This window comes from Chaetodon auriga, chromosome 5 (genome assembly GCF_051107435.1).
Source record: "Chaetodon auriga isolate fChaAug3 chromosome 5, fChaAug3.hap1, whole genome shotgun sequence".
Classification (NCBI taxonomy): domain Eukaryota; kingdom Metazoa; phylum Chordata; class Actinopteri; order Chaetodontiformes; family Chaetodontidae; genus Chaetodon; species Chaetodon auriga.
Window position 1 is genome coordinate 23,693,432 of NC_135078.1, and position 27,224 is coordinate 23,720,655.

At 43.7% G+C, this 27,224-nt stretch overlaps 1 protein-coding gene across 2 annotated transcripts; it reads left to right on the forward strand.

Moving 5' to 3' along the window:
* Window positions 1-965: 965 nt before the first annotated feature.
* cemip2 (cell migration inducing hyaluronidase 2) lies at window positions 966-26,600 on the forward strand. Of its 2 annotated transcripts, XM_076731330.1 has the most exons (24): window positions 966-1,375; window positions 3,911-4,262; window positions 4,410-4,550; window positions 4,704-5,271; window positions 9,022-9,191; window positions 9,926-10,117; window positions 11,480-11,646; window positions 13,117-13,329; window positions 14,312-14,517; window positions 15,445-15,514; window positions 15,974-16,102; window positions 16,922-17,010; window positions 18,408-18,539; window positions 18,885-18,920; window positions 19,185-19,340; window positions 21,061-21,238; window positions 22,500-22,715; window positions 22,816-23,027; window positions 23,318-23,500; window positions 23,628-23,847; window positions 23,926-24,027; window positions 24,146-24,291; window positions 24,460-24,566; window positions 24,668-26,600. In XM_076731330.1, the coding sequence occupies exons 2-24, from the start codon at window positions 3,929-3,931 to the stop codon at window positions 24,865-24,867; spliced, it is 4,167 nt and encodes a 1,388-aa protein (XP_076587445.1). In that variant the 5' UTR covers window positions 966-1,375; window positions 3,911-3,928; the 3' UTR covers window positions 24,868-26,600. The 2 variants fall into 2 exon arrangements, with proteins under 2 accessions (XP_076587445.1, XP_076587446.1); XM_076731331.1 differs by lacking the exon at window positions 966-1,375 and having other exon boundaries at window positions 1,388-4,262.
* The last annotated feature ends 624 nt before the right edge of the window (window positions 26,601-27,224 follow it).

A 27,224-nucleotide genomic window follows, 5' to 3' on the forward strand; every position in this document is an offset into this window, starting at 1 on the left:
AACTTGATACTGCTTGGGGTCAAGAGGTCAACTTTGCTGCTTAGACTCAGGGACAGGAACAGAATATGGATGAGGAGACGAGTGGAAGATTAGAGGTTAACGGAAAGGGTGTGGAGGAAATCCTACAGTGTGACTGCAATGAAAATGAGTTGTGCTCTCTTTCTCTGACACGGCATTCTCTTTCTGTATTTATGGCATCATCCGTATTTAATATTTCAGAATTCATTACTTTCACTGTTTGTCCACCTGTATGCCTCTAACATTGGAGGGTGGTATTAGAGTATTTCCTCTTTCATGCCGGCAGGCGGCAGTGTGACGCAGGTTGAAGCCCCTCCCCTCGGTTCACGCAGCTCAAGCGCCCCTGCTGAACCGTTCAGGACCCTCGGAAACCCCGGTTTCCTTAAGTCTTTAAATAGGAGCCTGTCCCACATTCAAACGCCTCTGCAGACGTACATGTGTGCTCGTTCAGGAATATACCGATTCTGTCACAGTGTCTTCACACTAAAATGTTAATTTCACAGCTTTTTTCATGCTTGTTAACAGGGTATCAATCACTCACAGCAGCAGAGATAAACCACTGTCAGTTTGTAAGATAAAGTGCTGTAACATAAACATTTGGTTTATACAAACATATCGCGTGAACAACGCTCAACCTGCCACTATGGACACACTAAATATCAGGACACTAGCACAGGATTCTACTCGGCTGCTGGTGGTGTACCTGACTCCTGCACCAAAGTCTAAGGCCAGTAAGAACTATAATAATAATAACAACAATAATAATAATAATATCAATATCATAATGAATAAGATCGTTTAATATCATAAATGAAACAATTAAATCTTTTGAAACAGCACTTAGACCTTAATAGACCTCAAATAACAAAACATTATGAAAAACCGAAATAAATAATCTAATAATAATGATAATAAAAAAATCTAAATCTATTTTTGGTATCTGGCCAAAAGGGTGGGTGGAGGGATGTGACTTACAGTTGTGGCCCTAGTATTTATAAGTATGGCGAAGTATGAGTACACATTGAAGGAATGTAACTAAGTGGCTCTCATTGTACTTACACACAAGTCCCATATTCTGGATTTTTCCAACAACGCAGGAACGCACCATCACTTCCTCTCTTCGAAGCCGCGCCTGGTTCTCCCTCGGTGGGACAGGGGGCTGACCGAAGGACGGACGACAGCCCATCAGCAGAAAAAAACACCATGTGAAGAAAAAGTATATAAAAAGGGACACGGAAAGCAAACTTGCGAGGGCGACAAGTCGACCATTCGTCTCACCGACACCAGCTCAGCTCGTTTAACGGCTCGGCAGAGAGCGAATGGACAGAGCGCGAGAGCAGCAGGACAGTCTCCGACGGTACGAGCTCACCGCCGGTCCGACCCTTCACACCGTGGCTGTCCGTCAACCGCGGGGGGTGATAGAGGACGCGCCGGGTGAAGCTTTGAGTTTGGGGTCGTTTTCTTGTCAAGAGGCTTTCGAATGAACGTTAGCTAATAAGCTAGTAAAAAAGCGACGGCTAGTGCTTTTTGTGTGGGCAAGCTAACGGTTGTAAAAGTTGTTTGCGGTGTGTTGCTAACGTTACGTGTGGTGTCCGTACCTTTAACTGTCAAAGTGGAGAAAAAAACACTGTAACGTTAAAAGAAACGAAAATTTGTTGTCATATGAGAATATTATATATACTATAACAGCTAACTTAAACTACCTCGCGGTTTTTCCCAAGTGTTTTCCTCTATGTTCTTCTTCTGTGGTGGTATGTTGCTAACAGACCACCCAGTACCCATTTTTAAGTGCAGTAACTTTAGCTAGTGTTCCTACTTGGCCAAAACAAGCCCATAAATCATCATAAGTAATGAAATCCTTCCATTTAACATAGTCGATTTTGCTCAGTGTGGGCCAATGCAGTCGCTGCACTCACTGTAAGTGTGGTGGTCCAGGAGTGAGAGCTGTGACAGGGCTGTTCGGGCTCAACTGTAGTTTTGAGTTAACTAATACAGTCAACACGTGGCTCACTGTTTGTCCCACTGCCAGTGTCGATATCCAAAGCAAAGATTTTACAGCTGAAGAATGTGTGATGGTCTATCCCCCACATCTGTTTGATATATAGTAGCTCTTAAATCAGGAAAATATGAGAGTGAGCGGAGGGAGTGAGGTTATTAGGAAATGCATGAGGTCCACAAGAAGCAGTGCAGCCTAGTGATTAGTGTTTTCCAGAAGTTGAATAGCCCTAAGGTGAGTAAGCCCACCACTCTTTATGCCCTGACAGGTCAGTTAGTAGCAGGGGAGCACGAGTTGGCTGGTCCTTTTATGGTGAGGAATGTGAATAAAAGCATAGCCTGAGATAGGGTTATAAACACTGATGCCTTCGGGGGTCATCCCCATCACAGGGCTCCCGCTGAGTCCGTCTAATGCAGGGCAGGGCACAGACTGTGAGAAAAAGAGAGCGTAATCAGCATGCCTGTCTTCATGGCATCCCAGCTTACACGGAGAATTATCATCTAAAGTCTTGGGCAGACTGGTGCAGACACACTGTAATGGGATACTTCAAGTGGAGTGGGTGAAACGCTCACATGGATGACTGAGCCCTTGTTGAGCAGTCCTTGATTGTACATTGCTTTGTTTATGAGTTGAAGAGGCTTGTTGTGCTCTGGGCTAAAATGATGACTAATTGGCTTGGCAAGACAATGTTCAGTGTGTGTGTCCGTGGGATGGTACGGGAGTGTGTGAAGCACTGATACACTCTCGGATGATTTAAAGACTGAAAGTCATCGCTTTCAGGGTGTCTTTGGTTTGAGTGAGCCTGTCTTGGACAGTTGTTGCAGTCCTGAAGTTTTAACAGCCTCTTAAACAGCCTGGGTCATTCATCAAGTCTTGCTGTCAGAATCTGATGTGTGAAAGCTTGAATTTGCTGATGTTTTGTTTGATGAAGCCCTACAGCAGTAAGCTGGGATGTCGTTACTGTGATACAGGGTGTTTGTGAAAAGAAAAGTGCAAGTGAAGCCTTTTTTCTGCAGCGTCATTTCCCTTACCCCAGTGTGGTTGTGTGTGCAGGTGTGTGCCCATATGACCTTTCTGTGCTTGTGTGTGTGTGTCCATGGCACAAGTTCACTTTGTGCTACCCTCACCGTTTGTGTGAAATAACAGGAGCGCACACTCAAGCTTGAGCACTCTCCTCCTTCTCTACTGTAATTGGTGCCATCTGTTTTGGCTGTGTTAACATAGTCTCAGGAATGTTTAGATCCATTATTCACGACCTCCTTTGTTACTGTGGACAAGAGCGGCCTAATGTCACTCTGTCTGAGCCAAACTATCCGGGGGACAAGCTGACTGTTTTTGAATAATAGGTTTGTAGTACTTTCAAGGCCGAAACCCAGGATCTGTACTTGGAGGTCCATGAGTGACAAGCTCAAGTGTTATTGACTGGTTTCCCCAGAGTCAGCCCTTTTTCTTTCTTCACCTCCTACTGCTTTTACTTGCTCATTTAGTGTCTTCTTCCTCTTTCTTAACTTTTTCTGTCTGTCCTCTTTTTTATTCAGCTCTTCATGTCACATCCATTCATACTTCCTTTCACTAATTTACCAGCTTATGGCACTGTTGTACTTACAATTTAGTGGTCTTTACGAGAGAACACTCTCGGAGAACACAGACGTCCGTCAAGGCAGTCAAACTGATTAATCAATAATCAAAATAGTTGCAAGTTAATTTGATTGGTGACAACTAATCGCCGTCTTCTCGCAATGTTAATGAAACTTTTAGATTTTTTGTAATTCTGCTGACAAACAAACAAACTGAGCCAAAAACAGAGCCTCCTTGGTGGAGGTTAAAGTCTTCGTGACATCCACATTATTAATTTATCGTTTCTTTTTCCCTCTTTTCCCATTTTCCTCCTCTCAGGTAGCAGACACGTATACCATGCCGACGAGTGATGGCCCCAGCCGCTTCCCGGTCTTCGTGGCGCCGCCCCACGCCAACCACCAGAGGTCTCCAGGTTATGTTCCAGGGCGGGTGGCCCCAGTCCGCTCGCCGCCACCTGCCAAAGCTCCGCCACCTCCACCGATTAAACCCCACGGACCCCCACCGGAGCGACGAGCCACTTTCAACGTATCAGAGGAGAACCAACGCAGGGAGCGTGCGCAGAACCTCCAGCAAAGAAAGAACACATTTATCTGTTTTGGAGTCTCGCTCGGGGCTTTCTTCCTCACCCTCATCCTCATCCTCAGTCTCACAAGTGGAGATGTGTTAGATGGTCAGTATTACAAATTTCTCAACTTGCTGCATTCGGTCTCTCCTGTGTATACAGTCTGTGTTTATTTTTGGATGTCCTTGTCTAAGTGAGAAGAGTAAGGAGAAGTATGAGGTTCGCTGATTTGTTACTGATTGCTTGTGTTTGCAGAGAATTGTCCGGACCACAACCCATCTCTCAGTAGCTGGAACCCAGGCCACCAACCAGAGAAGGCTGTTGTTGTCAGGAGGGGACATTTGTTTAGATTGGATGCTTCTGCTACCTTCCAGTCACTAACCATCCAGTCAGGAGGTAAGCACAGGAAGATGCATGGTTTGTTAAGTAGGACTTTGAGCTGTAACCTTATCATATTAAACAACATTCAGCAGATCAAATTCAATTTGTGGATGTGTAGATCTAACATGAAGCACCTAAGAACTCGTGTTTGTCTCTTCCTTTTAACAGGTCGGGTGGTTTTTGCAGACAATGCTGACGGCTCCAAAAACATAACCTTGAGAACACGTTACATCCTCATAGAAGACGGTGCAGCCCTTCACATCGGTGCTCCCAAATGCCGCTACCGATCACGTGCCACCATCGTACTTGTAGGCCGCTCTGACAGCAAGGCAGTCCCTGAAGTGCCCGGCCTGGGCCGCAAGTTCATAGGCGTCATGAGCGGTGGAACTCTGGAGCTACATGGCCCCGAGAGCATTTCGTGGACTCTGCTGACCCGAAGCGTAGCAGCCTCGGGTCTGGCCACAGGGGGTTACGCCTTTCAGCGGAACTTCAGCCGAGGCATCAACTTGCGCGTAGTGGACCAGGACACGGCCGCTGTGCTGTTTTCTGAGCGCTACGACACCCATGACTCTCGTAATGACAGTCGACGGCTCACCCAGCTGCTGCGGTCACTGCCAGCAGGCCGCATCGTCACGCTGGCTGTAGGAGACTCGGCTGTCAAAAGTCTTCTGGATGAAACCAAGAAGGCCTTCGAAGAGAAGCTCGGCAGCACCTTTGTCTATGATCTCAAATACAGGTAAATTGTGCCAATTTATAAATATGAGAGACGTTTGCTTGCTTACTGTTTTTCAAATCACATACCAACGAAAATACACATGCATTGTTTGTTGATGTTGCCCAGGTGACGTTGTCTGTTGTTTCAGTAAATGAAAATATGTGTGGGTTTGTGTCAGCTGTGTTGCAGAATGTGCCAGCTCTTGGAGAGTTTGTATTGGTTCTCCATGGTGTGTTGTCTTTGCAAGTCTTTGGGAGTGTTAGTGTTTACTCTTGGTCTCCCTGGGCTGATAAAGAAGGTTAATGTGTTTTTGTTTGACCACTAAAGTAAGACCCCTCACCTTTCAAACCTCATTACTTGGACTGATAATCCCAGCGCTTTGTTCCATGTCCGTCCTCCCTGGAAAAACGTCCTCTTTCATGTGCCTTTCTTTTCATTTGGGATGTTCCCTTGAATTGTTCCTAGTTATTCATCTTCCTGTTTCCTCTGTGTTTCTGCCATATTGTGCTCTGCCAGACAAGGAAGCCCAGACCGGATAATGGACAGAGAGTTTCCAGGATTTGTGCAAAATGTGGCCATTCAGGAGATTTTACGTCCATCTTGTTTGCTCAGGACAGATACTAGAGGTTTGGTATAGAGTTTAATCCTGTTCATGTGGTCGAGTGCTTTCTTTACACTCATAGTGAGGGAACTGGGTTTTTCCTTTATGTGACATTAGATCCTCTGTTACTGTCACTCAAACACATGTATGCACACATGTGTTTTCAGTGGAAAGTCTAAGCACAGCATTTCACTGTAAGTTATTTGTAGCTTGGCTTGGTTTGGTCCTTGGTTGACTGAAAAGCCAAGTGCCTCGCCAGATTCTCCAGTGTCACATTTCACCTCGGCGGGAGGGGGTGCAAGGCAGCACATAGTCTTTAAACAGACCCCCCCCAAATCCACAGCACAATGGTTTAAATGGATCAGACAATAGAGAACTGCTTATGTTCAGAGGTGTGTGTGCATGCGTGCGTGCGTGCATTCTCTTCTGATGCTTTCACCATTTATTGGAGTGGGGATTTTTATCTCAGCTCTGTGTGTGTTTGCTTGTGGTAGGAGGAAACCTATGGCACACGTTTATGAGAGAGCATGCAGTTTAATGTCTCATTAAAGTCACACTATGTTAGGCTGACTGATTTCAGGCTGTAAGTGTGGGGTGGTAAAGGTACATGAGCTGTAGGATTGAGTGTAATGATGAAGTGCAGATCAGTTTATGATGTGAAATGGTGTGTTGCAAAGCAACAGCAGGGAATGTAGCTGGACATACACGGAAACCAACTGTGGTGCTTGTTTTGCAATTTGTTGTTCTGCATCAGTGCTGAAACACCATGCATACCTGGGTGCCCAAGGGTGTGTTTTATGAATCTCTTTAACCCCTTCTGACCTCCAACTTACACTGGATTTAATATGAACAATGACAAACAAGCACATTATCCAAGGACCTTTGAATTTCTGTAGGTTGATCTCTGTGGCGTCAACCATCCTTCCTGGCAGAGATACATGAATGTGTTGGCTCCTGCCTCATGCCTGATGACCCCTCTGTCTTTAATCTTTGTCTCTCAGTACACGTAAGCACACGCTTATGACGAACTCTCGTCTATTCACCTCTGGCCTCCACACATTCGCTTTTCCCCGTCAAACAATGAGGTTGTTAAAACACTGATGAACGAGGATGTGGCTTCAGGAAACAGTGAAACAGCCACTTGTTTTTATCCTCTCTGTTTGATTTGTAAAGTGCACACTCACACAGCGTATCAGCAGCCTCAGGACAGAAAGAGGGCTTTCCTTGATTTTTTCCCATCAGGAGAAAGGCACACACTGGCACTGGAAGGCAGAACAGGATGGCTCCCCAGATGGATTCTGTTTGTGTATCACTGGGATGCACAATGATGCAGCTCAGGGGCTCTTTCATCTACAAGTAGACATGTTTAGCTTGTTATCATGCCAATGGGAACAATTATAATGAACAGGGACAGATATCAACACACAGAGGCATGTTGATAGCATCACAGGCAGCAGCTAATATTCGGGGCGGCTTTGTAGGTAAACGTTGGCATTCTGAACTCGCTTTGGTCGTGGTGTGATTTAATTATCCCAACGATAGTTCTCAAAGGAGTAGATTGAGGGTTTTACTGCTTCTCTTTGGTGTTCAGATGTGCAGTGAGTTGCAGGCTTTACTGCAGATCCGTCATCGTACTTGATGAAATTGAGCTGGAAGGCTAAATGTAAAGGTGACTGTATGTGGAGCAGGCCAAACAATGCCTCAGTGGAAAACTAGACTTCCACTGAGATAACTTTCCATTAGTCTGTCAGAATGTACAACTGCCAGACATGATCGCATCTTTTTAAAAATCGGCTTCTGAATGGATAAATGGTTTGAGAAGGTCATATTGGTCAGGGTCACTTTGTGCTGATAAACTGTTTAAAGGTCATGCCATATTTTGAAACAATAGTCAGTGATCTTTCAATATTATTCTACCCACAAATTGCAAAAAGACTTTAAGCTTGTTTGGACTCCTTCAGCTAATGCTGGACAACGAAAAAGCACAGCCTCATTCTTCAGTATGACATTTGAAGCATCCAAGGCTGTAAGTCCAGTGTACTGTCTCATTTTAGGTCCTACGCCCTCAAGCACGCCCAATCCCTTTCGTGATCCACACCCTCAAGCTCCTCCGCTCAAATGATTCAGCCTCTCCTTCTTATTTAATCATCATAATCTCATTTAAAAATAATTTTCTTGGCATTCCTGCTTCATAAGATAGTGTGTAACAGATCGGGAGGAAGAAAAGTTGGATTTGAATGAAGTTTTGGACATGCCAGGTACACCCATTATTCCCCTGAGCCTTATGACCACCCTTTCTGAAATCCTTTCTCCTCATTTTAATAATCCCTCGACTTCTCTGATATCCTTTCTTTACTTTTCTGCCTCTCGCACGGCCTTTTTATTATTACATGACATTCACGCTGATATTCAGTCCCCTGCTCTTCTCTCACCTCCTGTGCTCCTTCAGGCTTTCTACCTTCGAAGCTTTACACTAGCGACTAGTTTAATCTCTTTCTCAGACATATCTCTTAAGTGTCTGTATGTTATGATCTGTATTATCTGTGGTCTGGAAGAGGTTTGTGTGTGATCGACACATCCTGACCCTGATGCCACACCCAGACAGACACTCAAACTCAGAGAAACTTTATAATGCAGTTCAGGTCACACCCTTTATCTGATTAGCTGCCACATCTGTGAGATGTTACATAAACTTACTTTTAATGTCATGTTGACATTTTCACTGGAAATCTCCTACACTGAGACTGCTCTGCTAACCCTGCTGCTGCCTGTAGCTGCTGCAGCTACCTTTCAGTGGCTTAACATGTTGGTTAGGCTCATGTATCACAAATATTGAGTCATGTTTGATGTTAAGCAATATTCTCATTAATAGCACTTGACATAAAATTGCAACACTATGATTGAATTGGTCTTTAAAGGATTAAATCACTGTTGTTTGTGTGTCTGAGTCTGAGTCTGTGTGTGCCAATATACAAATGTGAGCAAGGTAAAAGATGAAATGAGAGATATAATGAACCAGTAATGAGAGTAGATGGATTTGCAGTAACTCTCAGTTGCACTTCAAAGTCATTTTCATCATCCAAAGACTGTCAACGCCAAGAACTACTTACTGTCATGTTTGAAAATGACTCCTTCACCTTGTCCTCCCTTCATCCTTCTGGTCTCTCCAGACAGGCGTGGGCTTTGGTCTCAGTGGTGGGTGGTGGAAATGCTTCGTGCACAGAGGACGTTAGGGAACATGAAAACCACAACACAGGGGGGAGAGCTCTGGCAAGACGAAACTTCACCACCGTGGACGGCGTAGGCTTCTCTGTCACCGCCTACAGCGAGTGGAAGAATGGTGAGAAACAGCTTGTGATGGCGTCAATTTCAGTTTCTATTGACAGCAGGCCTCAGTGTCATGGAGGCTGTTCAGGTGAGATGGGTTTCTCTAGCTTTGAAGAGGTAAAGGTTTGGATGAAGGTGACAGGGTGAGGGATGAGGGTTACCACATGCCAACTGCTTTACAGATCAATCATCTGAACATGAAAGACATTCCTGTGACTGAGTGGGTGACTGTTTTTGTGACCATGCCGTTATGACAAATGGCAGGTTTTAAGACAGATGTAATTGTGCATGGTGGTGTGTGTGTGTGGTTTTGGTGAGGCACTAGCACACCCGCTGTCTTTATGTATTGCGGCTGTGGATGTTGACACCTTGTGAGATACATTTAGACAGTGATTCACTTTTGCTATGGAACATAAAATGTAAAATAACGGATTATCTCTCTCTCTTTACATATTTATTTTGTTTCATATTGCCCACAGCTGAACAGTATTAATAACTGTGTAACTATTCAGAAGCCAGGAAATGTTTTACTTGTTTTTACTTGAATAGAGCCTTCGCAAGATCTTTTATGCCTAGTATTGGATTAAACTGTCAAAATCCATGCCTGTTATCTTTAATTATGGTTTTTAAAAGTATATTATTACATCTACATTTAAGATAATTAAAAGGCATCACAATTCTGCTCTGTACTATTTTATTTTCTTGTACCTCCTGTGTCTTTTAACAAAGTCCTATGTCCTCCTCCAGGTTTCCCCATCTCAGGCTTCCAGGTAGATGCTGTTGACCAGGTGGTACTGAACCTGCAGGATGAAGTGCAGCCGACCTGGCAACCCGGGGATCAGATTGTAGTTGCCAGCACAGACTACTCCATGCACCAGGCCGAGGAGTTTACACTGCTGCCCTGCTCTCACTGCACCAGCCGGCAGGTCCGGATACAAGGTGAGAGAGGACAGTGGAGTGTGTGCGGTGAGAGAGTAGGTTTGGTTGCCCCGGCTGCAAACTGAAACAGGCTTCTTCTGTGTTAGTCTTTTTCCTCCGAGGGCCTCACTCCTTTCTTGTGCGTGGCTTGTATTGTAGGTTCCATTTTCAGCTGTGCAGTTCCTATGAAATATGCTGGACAGAAAGAAAAGGGAAGGAAGAGATATGGGAAGTACAGTACAGACCTGTTTCATTTTAGAAAGCTTATGAGAGGACTCACTGCTAATATTGTGCCAGCAGCAGAAGACGCCATCGAAGATCTTCCAGGAATTCCTCAATGTAGTCAATAAATTTGATCAGCAGATGTAGTGCTACTAATCCTGAGGTCCAGAGAGATCTAATTTCCTGTTCAGCTGTTACAGTGATGTAAGATTACTGGCAGAGGCTAAAAAGACATTTTCCGCTTATGTTTTGATAGAAAAGATTTACAGTAACATGGTTTATAACCGCAGTGGTTGTATGGATTTAGATCGCCTCTGCTTCACATCCTCCTCACCTCCTCTGCTCCTCTAATGTCGTTCCTTAACAGTCTGTTTGTCCACATCTCTATCAGACATGTTTCCTGATCTCATTCCTCTGTTGTCAACAAACACTAGCCAGCTCCCTTCCTGAGGAGAAGGGTGTGTTTGTGTGTCAGCGTTTGTGTGCACGTCTTTTGTGTGTGTGCGTGTGTGTGTGCGTGTGTGTGCGTGTGTGTGTGCGTGTGCCTCGTTTATGTGTTGCTGCCTTGAGGAAGGGCTGAGCAGCTGGAGTTCTGCTGTGCCTTGTCATTGGCAGCTGCACCCTGTTGGCAAGGGTACTTTCTGCCTCGTCGAAGAGCTGATTATTTCGTGCTTCATATGAATTTGTTTGCTTTTGCTTTTACGTGTCTTATTATGTAGGTGGGTTAGATTTGGGGTGTGGGTAGTACTTGTTTGTGTTTGAGTGTGCACTGCTCGGCATACTTCCTGTGGTTGAGAGTTGGAAACTCGCCATTTTCAGAAATAAAATGGTGTAGTTCAGTTTAAATGCCACTACTTGTTTGTTTCCTCATTTTATATTAAGCTGTTACTTTAGTGAAAAGGTTTGAGTCTCAGTATGTCTTGCGCTGCCTGAGAAATGTTCCACAAGAATCTGAAGCCAAATTTTGTTGTTATGTTATTCAGTAAAATGTTTCTGCTTTCTTTAGATGTGATGGAATGCAGTGATTGACGTTTGTAATCATACAAAGTGATGACTTGCACCTTTTCCAGGCTTTGTTCAACTGTGCACCAGATTTTTTTCTTTAAAATGTTGACCTAGTTGTAGCATAAGACCAAGCATCTACCTGTCTGTTGTGCCCAGGGAGGCCTCAGTATAACCACGTTGGAGAGATCGTAGATGGAGTCGACATGCGTGCTGAAGTGGCTCTGCTCTCCAGAAACATTCTCATCTATGGAGAAATGGAAAACTCCTGCTACGGAAACATGTGCCAGTTCTACAGCCACGACACCTATGGAGGCCACATCAAGGTGTGTCTCGTGTGATTTTATGGCACAGCCCCTTGTTTAAACTGTGCTTTATGCTTGTATTTGCTGTTTGCCACAAGTTTTCAGAATGACTGTTTGCCTGCAGTAATGTGCATGACGGTTTCCATACTGCAGAGCTGAAGAATTCATACATTCTGGATGAATATGCCTAAATGAGAGGGATCATTCATGTTCCCAGTTCAGTTCATGTACACCTCTCACTCCCATTCTCTGTTTCCCTCCTTTCTGCCTCTGCATGTCAAGCTTTTTTTTTTGAGGCTGTGACACTTCCTCGTCAGAAAATACAGTCTATGAATCTAAACATGTTATGAAGACATTAGGGAGCGAGTATTTCTGATGTCCAAAGACAGATTAAGGTCAAACATGGCAATAACTGGAGCATCATATCCTCTCTCCTCTACATGGATCTCTATAGAAGCAATGAATTCACTGTAATTTGGATAATGATTGTACGATTTCATTCGATTTGGTGGCAAATACACAATAACATTCCTCAGGCTTGATGTAACTGCCCCCCCTTGTGAAAAAAAACTAAACACTTTCAGATTTTTTTTTACCACTTTAGCTGTCTCTAACAAAAAGGCATTCACTTGTGTTACACAATCTGCCTCTAAAATGATTGACCTTCCACCCCCAAAGCTAAAGACCTCAGCAGTAGAGCTATCACACACACCACTGCATATTTTCTCAATCCATTTTTCTTCTGACACTATCAGCCGTCCTGTCACTCTGTCGTGTGAATATGTTCTCTATGTACTGTCAAGTATTTATGTCTTGAGGCATCATGTAGAGCTTGTATACAATATAGACAATAACTTAACTAATAACAATACACAGCAATTAGTTTGTTATCTAAGTGTGCTTTTGTGAGTGTGGGTGAGCTACAGTTGGCTGGAGGGATTGGCCAATACCCTCTTAACAGGAACCAGACTGTGTGTATTATGCCATACCCACAAAAGACCTCCTAGGGAGCATTACACTGCATATTTGTACTGGATTACTTGTTGACGTTCATGCTTAACTGTACTTGCTCCTCAGTTCATTTGTGTTTTGCATGTGTGCATCCCTATGTGTGTTTCATTTTTCATTTGTGCGTCTATAACTCATATCTCTTATTCATCAAGAGGGACCTCAGCGGTTTTAGCCCAGTTTGACTCACTGGAGCAGGATTCCAGAGGAGCTTTGGTTCATATCCCTGTGGGATCATAGACAAACACAGAAAATTATACCGTAGACCTAAACCTTTAATTGGACCAAAGTGGGTAGACAGTTAACCTACTTTTGTGGCATAATACAAATCTTGTGTTACCCTCCACAAGGCCAGCGTAAGTTACTTTAGCGGCATATAATAGCTCATTGTTCTTGCTTGATCGATTTTGAAATCACCCTCTTTTGTGACTTATCCTCCACTCTGGCCTGTTTTTGTTCTCTCTCTCTCTCCCGCACCGGCAGATTTTTGGTAACTTCTCATCAGTACATCTGTCCCACGTGGAGCTGAAGAACATGGGCCAGCAGGGCGAGAAAGGCCGCTACCCCCTCCACTTCCACATGTGCGGGGATGTGGATCAGAGGGGAGGATACAGGGACCCCACCTATGTGGACGGACTCTCCATACATCACTCCTTCTCCCGCTGCCTCACCATCCACGCCACCAACGGTTTGCTGGTGAGTAAAGTGTGAGTGATCAGTTCAGTCTGTAATGTATCTGAAGACAAAGAAAAGACAGCTGTAGGCACATGAAAACATCCGTATGTTTGGAGGATGTGTGAGAGAGCGCTCACTAATAAGTACCATGTGATGCTTGCTGTTGAATACTCATCAATTACAGCCTCCATCACTGGATTACTGTAATGGCTTGTTTCCTTCTTTCTTTTCCTTTCTCTCCCTCGACTTCTGTTCCTTAAACTCTCTCTTCAAACCCTCCAGTCCATTATTTTCCTCCATTGTAGAATGATCTGTCTCTTGCAAAGAAGAACAATAGTTTACAGTTAGTCCTCTATAATTAGATCCTTACTTTGGACAAATTTAAATGTTTTTATACACTTGCTGGACAACGATAATCATATCTCTGTGAACTGTAAAATCAGTCTTTAGTATGTGTGTGTGTGAGAGTTATTTTCCCTCTTGACATCAAACAGAGATGGGTTAACTTTTACTCAGGCCTGTAGGATTGAAAGCATTCTTCCCAGCTGCATCAGAGAAATTGAAGTAACAGCTTCGGATAACATTGTTTAACTCTGCTGTTTTTTCTGTCTCCCTTTTGACTCAATGACTACGTGAATATTTTCTTGTGGCGTATCTTCTTCGACAGCCCCCTCGATACCATCATCCTCTGTACAGCTTCAGATGGGTTTATTAAAAAAAAAAGGTCTTGTTTCAGGAATTTGAAGTATTTAAGGAGGCAGGAACATCCAGCATTTGGAACGTACAGTATTTTTCTGTGGGTTGCTTTCTTCTTGTTTACCAGAATTTTTTCTGCATATTTCCATGAGGTGTAAACTACCTTTTCCTTGGAAAGGGGAAGATTGCCATGAGTGGGATATAAAGCTGTATTTATTTTTCTCTCCTCTCAAGAGCTCTAAAATCTCTAAAAATCCTCACTTGGCTCTTCATCCTTTTTAATATTTTTTCTTTGTCTTTAATGCAGGTGAAGAACACCATAGGCTATGACACCTTGGGTCACTGTTTCTTCCTCGAGGATGGGATTGAGCAGCGCAACACTTTCTACCACAACCTTGGCCTCCTCACTCGACCTGGGACTCTGCTGCCCACTGACCGCAATGAGACCCTCTGCACCACCATCAAGGACAAAGTCTACAAGGGCTACAGTCCCTCACCCAGCACAGAGTGCAAGTAAGAGATTTGGGTAGTGACTGTGTCTCTGGTTAGAGTTCTGAGTGCAGAGCAAACTGATAAAGACAACATGAGTTTTTTACTGCTGCTACACGTGGATGTCAATTTTTCATTTATAGCACCAAAGAGGAAGAGGCTACTTCTACATAGCTCTACTTTTTATCCTTTTTATATAAAATGCCTAATCCATCCACCAGCAACAGCTGCATTTCAGGGAGCCTGGGATCTTGTTAAGCATAAGACTGAGGATAATTGTAATGACAGATAATAGTAGGGACACTGCAGAGGCACTTGCCAAGCCCTGAGAGCTGTGAATAAGCCAACATCTTGATTCTAAAGGAGCCTCATATTTAGGAAGAGAAGTCTAGTAGACGCTGAGCATCTACCCCTCTGAAACACTGAACAGTGGGGCCAAATCAACACAAGTGATTTGTGCCCACACTGACACTGAAGTCTTTGACTGTCAGGAAACCTGTCGAGATAGTGCAGACATACCCTGAGAGAAGACAGAGGGTCCATATCCATGTGAAAGAGATACTGTGGTTAGTAATAGTGTGTGCGAGAGATATTGGCAGGATGGTTTTATCCATGCAATAACAACCTCTTCTCTCCATGGGATGTTTTGGTGTCATAGCAAGAGCAAGAAAAGCTCCTCTTTGAGAAAAGCAGCAAGGCCTTTTTCCAGGAGTGTGTGTGTGTGCATGTGTGTGTGTTGGCAGAGCTGTGCCGGTCCAGGGTTTATGTTGGAGAGGTGGATTATTGTGGGAGATCAGAGGATTCTTTGATCTGTCTTCTGCTTATTAGTCACAGTCTCTGTTATGCCAAGGTACTGCCTTTTTAATATCTTTTTGTGCATGCATCCTGTGTGTGTTTGTGTGTGTGTGTGTGTGTGTGTGTGTGTGTGCGCGCACTGTCTGTCTTTTCCAGGGCGGTTTCAACATTCTGGATCGCCAACCCCAACAACAATCTCATCAGCAACGCAGCTGCTGGTTCTCAGGTAATAACATGAGAGTTATATAAGAAAACAGCTTCAGAATAACATTTTGCAAAGGATTAATAAAACTGAATGGCCAACAAGAAGAGCCCCTTATTGATGAATGAACTGTGGTGTATTATGTGAAGCTTTACTGTTCCTTTTGAATTAACACAATTAAATGAAAGAGCTTCATGCTCATAACAAAGTGATCCGTCAATAAAATAGGATTTAACGGCTTTAGTGTCTGATAGAATTGTGAGACCTCTAATGTCAGAAGACGAGTTCATATGAACTCCTACACCCCCACACGTCGCATAACATCCCGTCTAGTTCTGCCCAATGGTTTTATATTTTGCTTCAACCCTCCTCCTATGGGTGATGTGTGTATGAGCCCAAATAATGAAATTCCTGTTGTTGAGCAGCTGTACTGGGAACGTGATTTGTCTCACCTTGTTTCTCTGCTCTTCCTTCCTGATCCAGGATGCTGGCATATGGTTTGTGTTCCACAGCTCATCCACCGGAGATTCTCACGGGCTGGTACCAGAGACCAAGGCAGAGCTCACTCCGCTGGGGATTTTCTACAACAACCGTGTACACTCCAACTTCAAGGTATCAGCAGTGTTGCATATATTTTTTTTTTATTACTGGTGTAGGCTCATCTCGGTGTGTGCTTTCCCCCCGTACACAGGTTGTGCCACATCTCTTGTCATTGAGAAATACACTGTTTATAACTTATGAAGAAGGATTGCATATCATTCTCTGCTTACTCACTCGGCTCTTGCCAAAAAAAGGCATCGACACACACACACACATACACACACGAGCAGGCTCTACAACAGTGCTCTGTTGTGTCGGGACAGAAGTCGGGCAGGTGAACTGTAAGTTCTTTGTTCAGTGTGACCACAGCAGCCTCTCTTATAGAGGAAGGAGCCCCGACGTTTCAGACTATACCTCGCTTATACCACAGGACCAACTCAGAGCACAGGTTTCCATATACATAACATACACACACACACACACACACACACACACACACACACACACACACACACACACACACACACACACGGACATATTACATTTTTCCCTTAATTTGTTTTACAATTCATTTTGTAAACAAACAAAACTAAACCTTATGAAACGGTGTATGTAAATATACATTACACGTGCATGCACATTATAAATTAGGAATTCTGTTTACCACTTTTCCTACTTTCTGCTTTAGCCTGAAGTCTGACATCAACTCTGAGTGTCTTTTCACCCAGGATTTAGATTTAGTGCATTTACTATTGCCTCTGGTCCCTCACTGTGAAATATACTAGCAGTCTTGTTTATGTCAGTCCAGCAGAAATAGACCGTCTCGGATCTCTAACCATAATTCCAGAGAAAATCTGGCTTTTTAATGTAATCATAGTTTCATCTTCCTAGGCAGGACTGTTCATTGACAAAGGAGTGAAGACCACCAATGCCAGCGCTACAGACCCCCGAGAATACCTGTGTCTAGACAACAGTGCCAGGTGTGTATGTGTGTGCTATGGCATTTTACATCAGCATTGTACTTTGTAAAAACATATTAATTACTCTCGAGGGTTCTTTTAATATATTTTGGACATTGAGTAGTTGAGTGTATATAAATTGCTAGTGACTGCACAAATCAGCACTATTAGAGGTTTATAGTGATCATATGCATCATGGTGTACGGTTACACTATATAAATATTAAGGTATTTGTGGTTTACAAATGTATTTTGAATGCCACTGTCAGTAACTGTGAATGAAGTTATTTATAGCTGTATCCAGTAGGATACGACTGGGATAGATGGATGGCCTTATACTCTCTTACTGCATTTTAGTGGAAGGTCTGTCAGGTTTGTGTTGACAGAGAAAACAAGGCTTCACAGATAGAGTTTCCTCTCTGCAGCTCCTTACCCAAATACAGCCCTCAACTAGACGGAAAAAATCTTACGTGTCCACCGAGACTGCTGGCCAAGCTGTGTGTGTGTGTGTGTGTGTGTGTGTGTGTGTGTGTGTGTGTGTGTGTGTGTGTGTGTGTGTGTGTGTGTGTGTGCGCAGACGTATGAGGGAGAGCATTTTAAATGTTAAAATGTGTGCTAAGTATTAATCTTACGTGAAGGAGAGGCATAGTTGTGTTGTATGATTGTAAGAAGCTCTCGGAAAAGGGCATTAGACATTAATGGTTCCAGAGAATGATTCCCTCTGACCTTTCTTCTTGCGCCACATTCAGGTTAATATTTCCCCTCGACCAACACTTGAATCCATGACAAGGTATTTTGAAAAGGAACAGCCAGGTTTCCATAAAATCTGTGGCTATTCATGGCATCCAGAGCATAAATACTGGCACTGAAGGTGAGCTCTGATCTGAATTGAGCACCACCATTAGGCTGAGAAAGGGGATGAGCCCCGTGCAGTTTTTGAGATATTTCCCAATCAAATGGGCAGATGACCACAAACTTTCTCAGCATATTCATGTTTCCAAAGCCATTTCATATTTAATGACACGGTGTCCCCCTCTGCAATAGTGCGCATTGTGGGAGGCAATGAGTATTACAGCCTGCACTCTGTAGAGTTCAACAGTGGAGCTTTAGACGTTTAGTGTGGTTATAAATTACGTCTGCACAGATTTATAGCATGATGACGTTATGATTATCAGGTCCGTGAGTCACTCATAACCCCCCCAAAAGTTAAATTGATTCAATGTAGCTCATGTTTTTGTCAGAGTGTGTGTGTTGTCTTGTGCATTAACCTACACAAAGACCACATGTCCAGAAAAATATTGGTTTTGAAATTGTGGTTAGGGTGAAAGCTTGACAGGGAATGAATGAGGACAGTGGAAAAACACAGTGATTAAAAAAAATGGAAATGTGTGTGTGTGTGTGTTTACATGTGTTTTTCAGGTTTCGACCGCACCAGAACGCCGACCCCAGCCGTCCTCGGGTGGCGGCCGTCATCGACACTCTGATTTCCTTCAAGAACAATGACTTAGGAGCGTGGATACGGGGAGGCGACATCGTCATCCAGAGCTCCGGGTGAGACGGCTCATTGGATCTGAAGTGATAAATGTAATGTCTCCAGGAGAGCTGATGACTGAGGATGTTTCCAATGAACCTGGGATGTTGACAGCGTGTGCTAGTAGTCTGTTGCAATCCTACCGCAGCTCCCTGTGATGGCCTCCTCCACTGTTTCCAACAAAGTCTGCTTTTTCTCACTTTCACTCTTTGACCCAACTTTATGTTCAGCCTCGGATTGATTCCTGTAGTTTTGAAGTGGCAGCAGTGAACAGACAGCAGTCATTTCAAAATACTTTCACTTCATGTTATTTCATTAACTGACATTTTATAAGACTGACAAGTATCTCTGTTCTTTCTCAACAGCTTTGCAGACAATGGAGTGGGATTATCCTTTGCCAGGTGTGTACTTATCTAAATCACTCATGCTCATTCAGTCTCATGAGTTTATTCAGCATATTTGTCTTTTTTTCTCTCTCCCTCCCGCTGAACTTGCCAAAAACCCCTCATGACTGATAAATACTAAGCAAAAAGCAGATACTTTAAACTTCTGTGTGGTCACAAGCATCTTTTTCTTTCTTTCTGAAAAAGCATAAACCACTATAAACATGTTTATGTATGATATTTTCAGTTTGGGTATTCCCTTATCTCCTTCTCATTTTCCAGTGATGGCAGCTACCCTAAAGATGAAGGCTCCAGCCAGGAGGTGAGGCAGTCGCTGTTTGTGGGTGAAAGCCGAAACAGAGGGACCAACGGAGGACAGAATAAATACTGGGGCCCAGGAGGAGCTGATGCAAAGATGAGGACGCTGCCGAGAAACAGGTGAGGGGGAGCAAACAGGGGAGGAGGAGAAATATTTGAGAGGAACTCGGGGGAAAAATCCAAATTAGGCCGAGTCCTCTCAGGAATTGCAGGGGATGGTGGCGGAGGAGTTGGCAATGAAAAAATATGCTGGGAAAAACAAACAAGGAAGAGCGAGCCAGCGAGGTAATCAGGTCGCTGGACAGATGGACAGATGAGGCTGCTGCAGCTGCTTCAAGCAGGAGGTGGACGTGTGAAAGGAAGTTCTGTCTTGACTGACTTCCCTCCAGCAATATTTTGGGCAGTTAATGGAAATGTGTGGTGGCAACACTTGCGCAGTTTTTGTAGAAAATTATTACTCATTGTAGTGTTTGATTACTTAAGAACCATGAATTTTTTTTTCTTCTCTGACTCAGAGCTGCCATTTATTTCTACTGTTTCTATCATTTTGATCTTCTTTGAAAAATGAATGTATGAAGACGTCACTAATTGCGCTCCCACTGAAAACTAAAGTGTTACTTCACTGATATTTGCCTTACATTGGACTTCCATTACGAGGAAGTTAATAGACTCTCTGCGTGCTGTAATGCCATGTTGGAGTAAGTGGACAGTCCTAACGAGCAGAGTTTTGAGCTTTATGTCCCCTCTGGGTCTTCTTACAGTTCTCTCTGTTTTTCTTGCTCTCTCATTACAGAGATTGTTATCCAGGAGGAGAGCAACATAAACAAGAGAGTGGCAAATAGCTGCCTTTTTTAGTTTCAAGAGCGAGGCTTTATGTCAGTTTGTGACCACTGTCACCACCGTGTACAGCTTTATAGGCGTTTTACAGGCTTCCTGACCGCACTGTGACATCTGGCTCGGTCAGTTTGTCTGTCGTCATCATAGTTGCTGCCAGAGCTGTGACACTTTTTTTTTTTTCTTGCCAGAGAGAAGATAGTTCCACTAAAATGGGTGGATAATTTGATCCTTTAATTAAAACACCAAGTCAGTAAGGTTTCATGAATAGCAATTATGTACGGCTGCCATGTTTAATTCTTTATTTGTTTGACTTTTGCAATCGCTTTGCAACACCCACATGATGAAAACAAATGGAATCAGCAGTTCAACCTTAGATCCTCGTCTGAAGGCAGGTAATAAAACCACAACTGGATTAAACAGCGATGCATGAAAAAATGGATGATTCTTCTCCAGCACAGGGTGCAGATATACAGACGTACAGTGGCTGTTGTTTGTGTGACACACTGTTTGCATGGGGAAACGTTTTCTTTTTGATCTATGATTCTCTTTACGAAGACCATGTGCTCTGTTTTTCTTATGATTTTTTTTTACAAACATGTGTTCAAGCAACATTTATCACTGTGCTACATTACACAGACCATAATGTCTACATTATTACTAACGTTGATGTAGTTGGAGTCATGTTCGGGGGAACCCTTGGAATTGTAAAATCAACTCAGGTCCCGTATGACTAAGAATTATGGAGCGTGTCATGTGTGAGGCGTTTGATGTCCTGCTCCCTTGTGAGCTCATGTCTGGCTGAAACATGTTGGACGTTTTAATAACATGTTCCTCTGAAACTCTGAAAGTTTTGGGTTTTAGCCAGTCCATGACGAAAACCTGTGGTCATCCATTTGAGTGATGGTCTCTTTATTCTGTTTAGCTCATCTGCATTCTCTCCCTTGTATTTATTGCTTCCAGTCATCTTGATATACGGATTCTTCCTTCTCTCTGTCTGCTGTAGGACGTTCCCAATCCGAGGTTTCCAGATCTATGATGGTCCGGTGCGGCTTACAGAGAGCACATTTCGTGGATTCATCCCCACGCCTGAGCGTTATACTAGCGCAGTGGGATTCAGCCTGAAGAACACCTGGCAGCTCACCCCTCGAAACAACCTGTCCCAGCTCAGCTTCCACTCCACTGTGAGTAAAGACTGAGAGCTCATGCTGTAAGCATGCTTTACAGCTGCTGGTTTAATAGTGGAGCTGCATAGACAAACTAATACATGGCCCTATTAACAGTGAGACTGAGGGTCGGTATGGAGCTGTCCATAGGAAGCAGTCCAATACTTCCATGTGACTCTTGGGGTCCTGTTGTCATCCTTGTATTTCAGTCAGCTCTATTTCGTTCTCTCTTCCTCTTTATCACTCTTCATTCCTCTGTTGCTTCTTACTTTCTCACTATGTGGTGTTTTTCCTGGTCTGCAGATTCACTGTAGTTCAGATTCACAGTAGTTGTGAGCAATCCTTTGATTGACAGATTTCAAGTCTTTTCTCTAACTTTTCTCCCCATCTCAGTTTGTGTCCATCCTCTTGGTACTCTGGGTCCGACTGTTTCCTCTTTGGCCCTTTGCCCCGTCAGACAGATCAGATCACCACTCAGCTCAGACTCATGGAGTTGACAGTTAAAACATTAGTTAGACAGAAGAGAGAACAAGAAAAGAGGGACCCCTTTTGGAGTCAGACTGTTCAGAAACCATTGTAGAGCACTGGTGCCCTCATGTGGTGGAACAGTGCAGTGCAATGCCTTTTACTTATGTGTGACACTGAATTTCTAATTTTCTATAGGAATTTTCAACTCAAATATGATACCGTAAACCGTAATCTCATTGCTATGCTCATGCTAAACATACAGTAAACATTTCCAGTCCCATAAATCTAATCCCCCCCAAAAAAACAGTAGCTCCCAAAACCCTCTAAAATAAAAAGGTAGACTGGTGGTTGCAAGCTAGAAAAGATAATAGAGAGATGAAATTACCCGTGGAAGAGGAATCTGAAGTCTTTTTCGATTAGGAACAGCTGTAAAAATGCAGCCATCAGAGAGCAATGCGTGTCACAGCTCAGCCTCCACTCTACTGTGAGCAAACATTTAGGGCTGATAAGACTTCACTGGAGACATCATCAGCACACTGCAGCGCTTGTAAAATCCTTTGTTTGTGAGAAGTTTAGATGAAATATGAGGCTGGGTTTTGTATTTCTCTCTCCCAGGAGGACAGAGATCATCATTATTGAATAGGTACATTATGTTGATGAAAAGTAATTACTGAGTAAATAGCAGCTGCGTTGGAGAGAGCACTCCCAAACAAACATTTACCAAACTCGGCACTTAAGCAAAGCAGTGATTCCCTGAATTGATAAATAGTGCTAAAATGTATACAATGGCATTCACAAATATCATCCTCAGGTGGGTCTGCGGGCATTCTTCGGTCGTCCTGGGCAGTGGTTCGAAGAGAACGACCTTGATGGGGACAAAAACTCCATCTTTCACGACGTGGACGGGTCAGTCACAGGCTACAGAGACTCCTACGTCGGCAGAGCGGACAATTACCTGATCCAGCATCCTGGCTGTGTGAACGTGTCCCAGTGGAGTGGAGTGATCTGCAGCGGCCGCTACTCTCAGGTACCTCAGGGGTCTGCACGCCTCGGCGTTGTTGTTCTCTCCCTCTAATGGAAAATGTGCACTCTTCCTGACCCTTGCACTCCACCACATCCTCCCTCAGGTGTACATCCAGACCCAGGGAGCCCCCAGCCTCAGTTTATCCATCAGCAGAGATGAATATCCCGATGCTCCTCTGGTACTGAGGGGCATTAACAGCCAGGGGGCGCTATCTCAGCAGTACCAGCCCGTCCTGATGATGAGCAAGAGCTACACTCTGCACTGGAGTGGACCTGCGCCCAGAGAGGTCGTGCTCTCTCTCATCAACTTTGACAAGTGAGTAACGAGTCCGCTGCATGTTCTGAGGGTGTATGTGTGTGATGGAGCCTGCGGCAAGCAATAGGATTTCTGTAATGCACTTAGAATGAGGATATATTAATCGCTCTGATTGCATTAAGTTGTCTTTTCAGCAGTGTTTGTGCGTCATCTCGATCACATTAGAACTATTCTGAGCTGAAAAACCTCATTATCAAACCAGCATGTCACAACATTTTTCAGTCGCTCTAAACTGTCTTGGGGGAAGCTTTGTGTCGTGTAATGTTTCCCTCAATCTTTCTCTTACTCAGAGACGATTGGGTGCTGGTGGGACTCTGTTACCCGTCGGACACCACATTTCAGATCATGGCCGACATCAACGACAGGCAGAGCAACACCTTCGATGACCTCACGGACTACGGCACCGTGTCGTCCCTGGCAGAGCTGGAGAAGAGACCGATGGAGAGGAAGTACTTCTTTGACCGAGCTGTTGGGTGAGAGAGCAAAAATCCAATCGTCTCAGTTTCTGTCTTTGACCTACATGAGTCAACCTCCTCTCTGAGGCTCCTTAGTTTATAAAGTCTCTTAATTAAACTCCTCCTGTTCTCCCATCACGCCCAGCTTGTTGTGGCTCTACCTTCGGTCCCGGCACGGTCGGGACGGTCACAGCTACTGTTCAGTAAAAGGCTGCGAAAGAGTGAAAGTCATGGCCACCACGTCTTCCAAACAGACCTGCAACTGCTCAGCCAAGGCCTACCCCAAGTACTCCAAGACACCTTCAGCAGTGGTGCCCATGCCGGCTCTAAACACACAGCCCTGCAAAGGCTGCGGTGCCAAACAGGTTCGTGTTGCTGCATTTAACATCGCTTTCATTCAGCTGCTTCAGTCACCACTGCTGACCCATGTGTTTGTGTCTCAGCTTGTGTTTTCCAGTGAGCCATGGACCTCCTACCTCCAGACACAAGTCAAGTCTCTCTGCAGCAAAGAGCTGCAGAGAAGAGATAACAGCTCCTTTATCACTGTGAGCATGCCATGCCTCAAGCACAAAAACAAACCCAGACACGTGATCTTACCTGTGTGACTTCAACATGTGAATCAGCGTTTATTTAACCTGTTTTTTTTTTTCTATCACCTGCCAGGTGAATGAGGTGACCATGCCCTTCTCTCAGCCGGGGTATTTCCTGGTCTCAGTGGATGCCTGTTCTGGGAAAGTCACCAAGAAAACCTCATTTGCCAAGATGGATGCCAAGATGGAACAGTACCTAAAAAGTGGAATACCAAAGAGGTGAGCCAGGGAAAATAAGATAGCACTGCTCATTTACATGTCGAACGTGGACATATTGCAGTATCAAAATCTGCAACAAGCTTTCCTGGTTAGTGTAAGTATACAGCAGCGCATTGCAGTGGAATTATGCACATTCTTGCTTCATTTACTGATGTGTTTCCTCAACAGGTCAATAGTGCTCATGGCAACACGAGGTCAGCCAGAAGGCCTGGCTGCTGTAGCACCGTATCTGGTCTCCTTTGGCGTGGCCAAAGCTGCTGAGCTGCACAGTAAAGGTCAGTCACACACTTAGAAATAGTTTCCCTTTCTTTCTCTGTCTTGTTGCTGTGTTTTGGGGTTCACTCTCATACGTTCTTATTGGTACCTCTCACGGCAGAGAGTCTGGCACTTTGGGGCTTCCTGGGTGGTTCTTCACCTCCTCCTTGGGTCTCGCTACAAGCTGGGCAGGGGGATGAGTTCCTGGGGCTGCAGGAGCGGTACTTGCCCCTGGGTTTGGAGTCATACGGCTGTACGCCACCTGCAGCTCAAACGCGCAAAGACCTGGAGCTGCTCAAAAAAGCCACGGGACTACAATGACCAATGTGAACGATACAACTTAACTACCCAAAACACTCTTGCACACAGATGCACAAACACACACAACTAGCTGATGAATGTGAACTGCTGAACCTTTAATTTATTAACAGTGGCAAAGATGTCATGGAGAGAAGGTATTTTATTATGAGCGGGATGAGTACTTTTGTGATTTTTGTGTGTGTGCGTGTGTACGTGTAAGTATGCCTTGGGGCCGTTGAGTCAATGCACTTTCCTTGAAAGACACAACTTGCCTTATCAGCCAAAGCGATTTACAGCATCTCAGCGGTCAGTCTTGGACAAAGCAACCTTTAACATCTACCTTCCAATCTTATTATTTATTATGTAGTAAACGAGACGAGAATGGATCGGATTGAGTCTGCAAACAGAGCACAATGCATTAGATACACACAGGCCAGGAGGAAATTATGAAAATAAATTGCATTGTCCCTGAAATGAGACCATGTTCGATTAGAATTGACAGTGAATGAGATGGATTAGATGTGCTCAGGTCAAAGGGAAATAATGAAAATAAATGCCGTTGCGTCTGAGAATTAAACAGCAATGTTAAGCCAAAAATTGACAGAATAAAAACAGAGCCAGTGGATTAGCCCTGTTAGCTATTAAGATTATTTGATGCACAAAGTCATCACAAGCCATATTCATATTAATATTTAAATGGTTATATAGACATATGGTAGTTTGCAGTAAAATGAATCTGGCTATCTTGCCTTTCTAACTTACAGAAATGCTATTAAATAAGTTACTAATATATACTCTGTGCACCAAACCTCACTCACATCTTTTAGCTTTTTACTTGATGTCTGTAACGCCTGATTCTCTGACTGGAAAACCTCCTCTGATCATCGTGCAGCTGTACAACTGAAGACTTTAAGCACCTTTTTAAGGATTCCTTCATGGACTTACTGGATCTTTTTATCTCTTAGTTTTATTTATCTCTTCACAGCGATGGTGTCTCAATTGCTGGCCACACGTGCAGCACAAAAAACACACAGTCGTATATTATTACTTGTTTTTGTTTGCTCAAACCGAGTTGAATGTTTTACCTTTCATCTGCCTCATTCGTGATATTTTCATGTGCATTAATGCCAAAACCGTGTTTCGATACAACACAGGGTTCCTTTTTAGAGCTGGTACCCTGACGAGCAGTGAGCAGCACAATGCACACAGATGCTAAACCAGCTGTGAGGTAAAAGGCTTTACGTTGAGAAAAAGGGTGTTTGGATGTGAGCAGGGCTCCCCCACTGAGCAATGATAAATACCTATCTGTGACTGCGTGTGTGTGCGTGTGCATGTGTGCGTGTGCGTGTGTGACTGACCATGTGAGATCCTCTGGAGGACATTTACCTTGTTGCCTTTTAACCACTCTACTGTTAAAACGAGCAAAAGAACGAAAGAGAAATGTTTTCAGCCTTTGCCTTTTGTTTGATTGATGCTTTGAAGATGCACAACCAGAGAGTTCTTAATGTTTTAATGGAGGTGAGGTTTGTAAATATGGTGTTCAATGTTATAACTCAAACTGCTCATGTAATGGAAATGTCAAACAGGTTGTCAATAGTGCGTGTATTTTACTGTGTTTTTGTGTTTCGTCATTTGGAAAAATGATTCTTTCAACATGGAAACTCGGCATTTGTTATGAAATTGCCAATTAAATAAACATTTATGCTTTGTGATAAAATCATATTTCATCATTTGCTCACAGCAGTAGCTTGAAGAGACCGACATCTCCTGAGCTACGCAACACTGATTCCAAAGAAGTTTGGACGCTGTGTAAAACATAAATAAAACAAAGTGCAGTCATTCACAATGAACTGTGTTTACCTGCAACAGTTTAATCAAGTCTTCCTGAGTCCATGTAGTAGCATCCTTCATCCAATCATGTGTTCACAAAGTGGTGAACCTCACTCCATCCTCCCTGTTTACCTGAGGAATGTTCCAAACAGGTGTTTTTGGAGCATCCCACATCTTTCCCAGTCTTTAGTTGCTCCTGTCCCAATGTGTTTGAAACAAACAAACAAAACAAACAAACAAATTCAGAATAAGCAGATATTTACAAAAATCAATTAGTTAATGAGGTAAAACACTGAATATATTGTCTTTGTGCTGTTATGTCAGAATTGTGGTTGTAGGCCAGAAAAGTGCAATTGAGGCTTCACATTCGATGCGTCCTTTATACAACTTCACCACTTGGGGGCAGCCTAGTATTTTTGAGGAATTCCTGCCTTTTACTTTGAAATTTATCTTTTACACAAATCCACATTTTCTTATCTGACAGGGGTGTAGCTTTGGCAGGACGTCTGGCCAGACATATGGTACATTGTAAGCGTACTCCAAACATT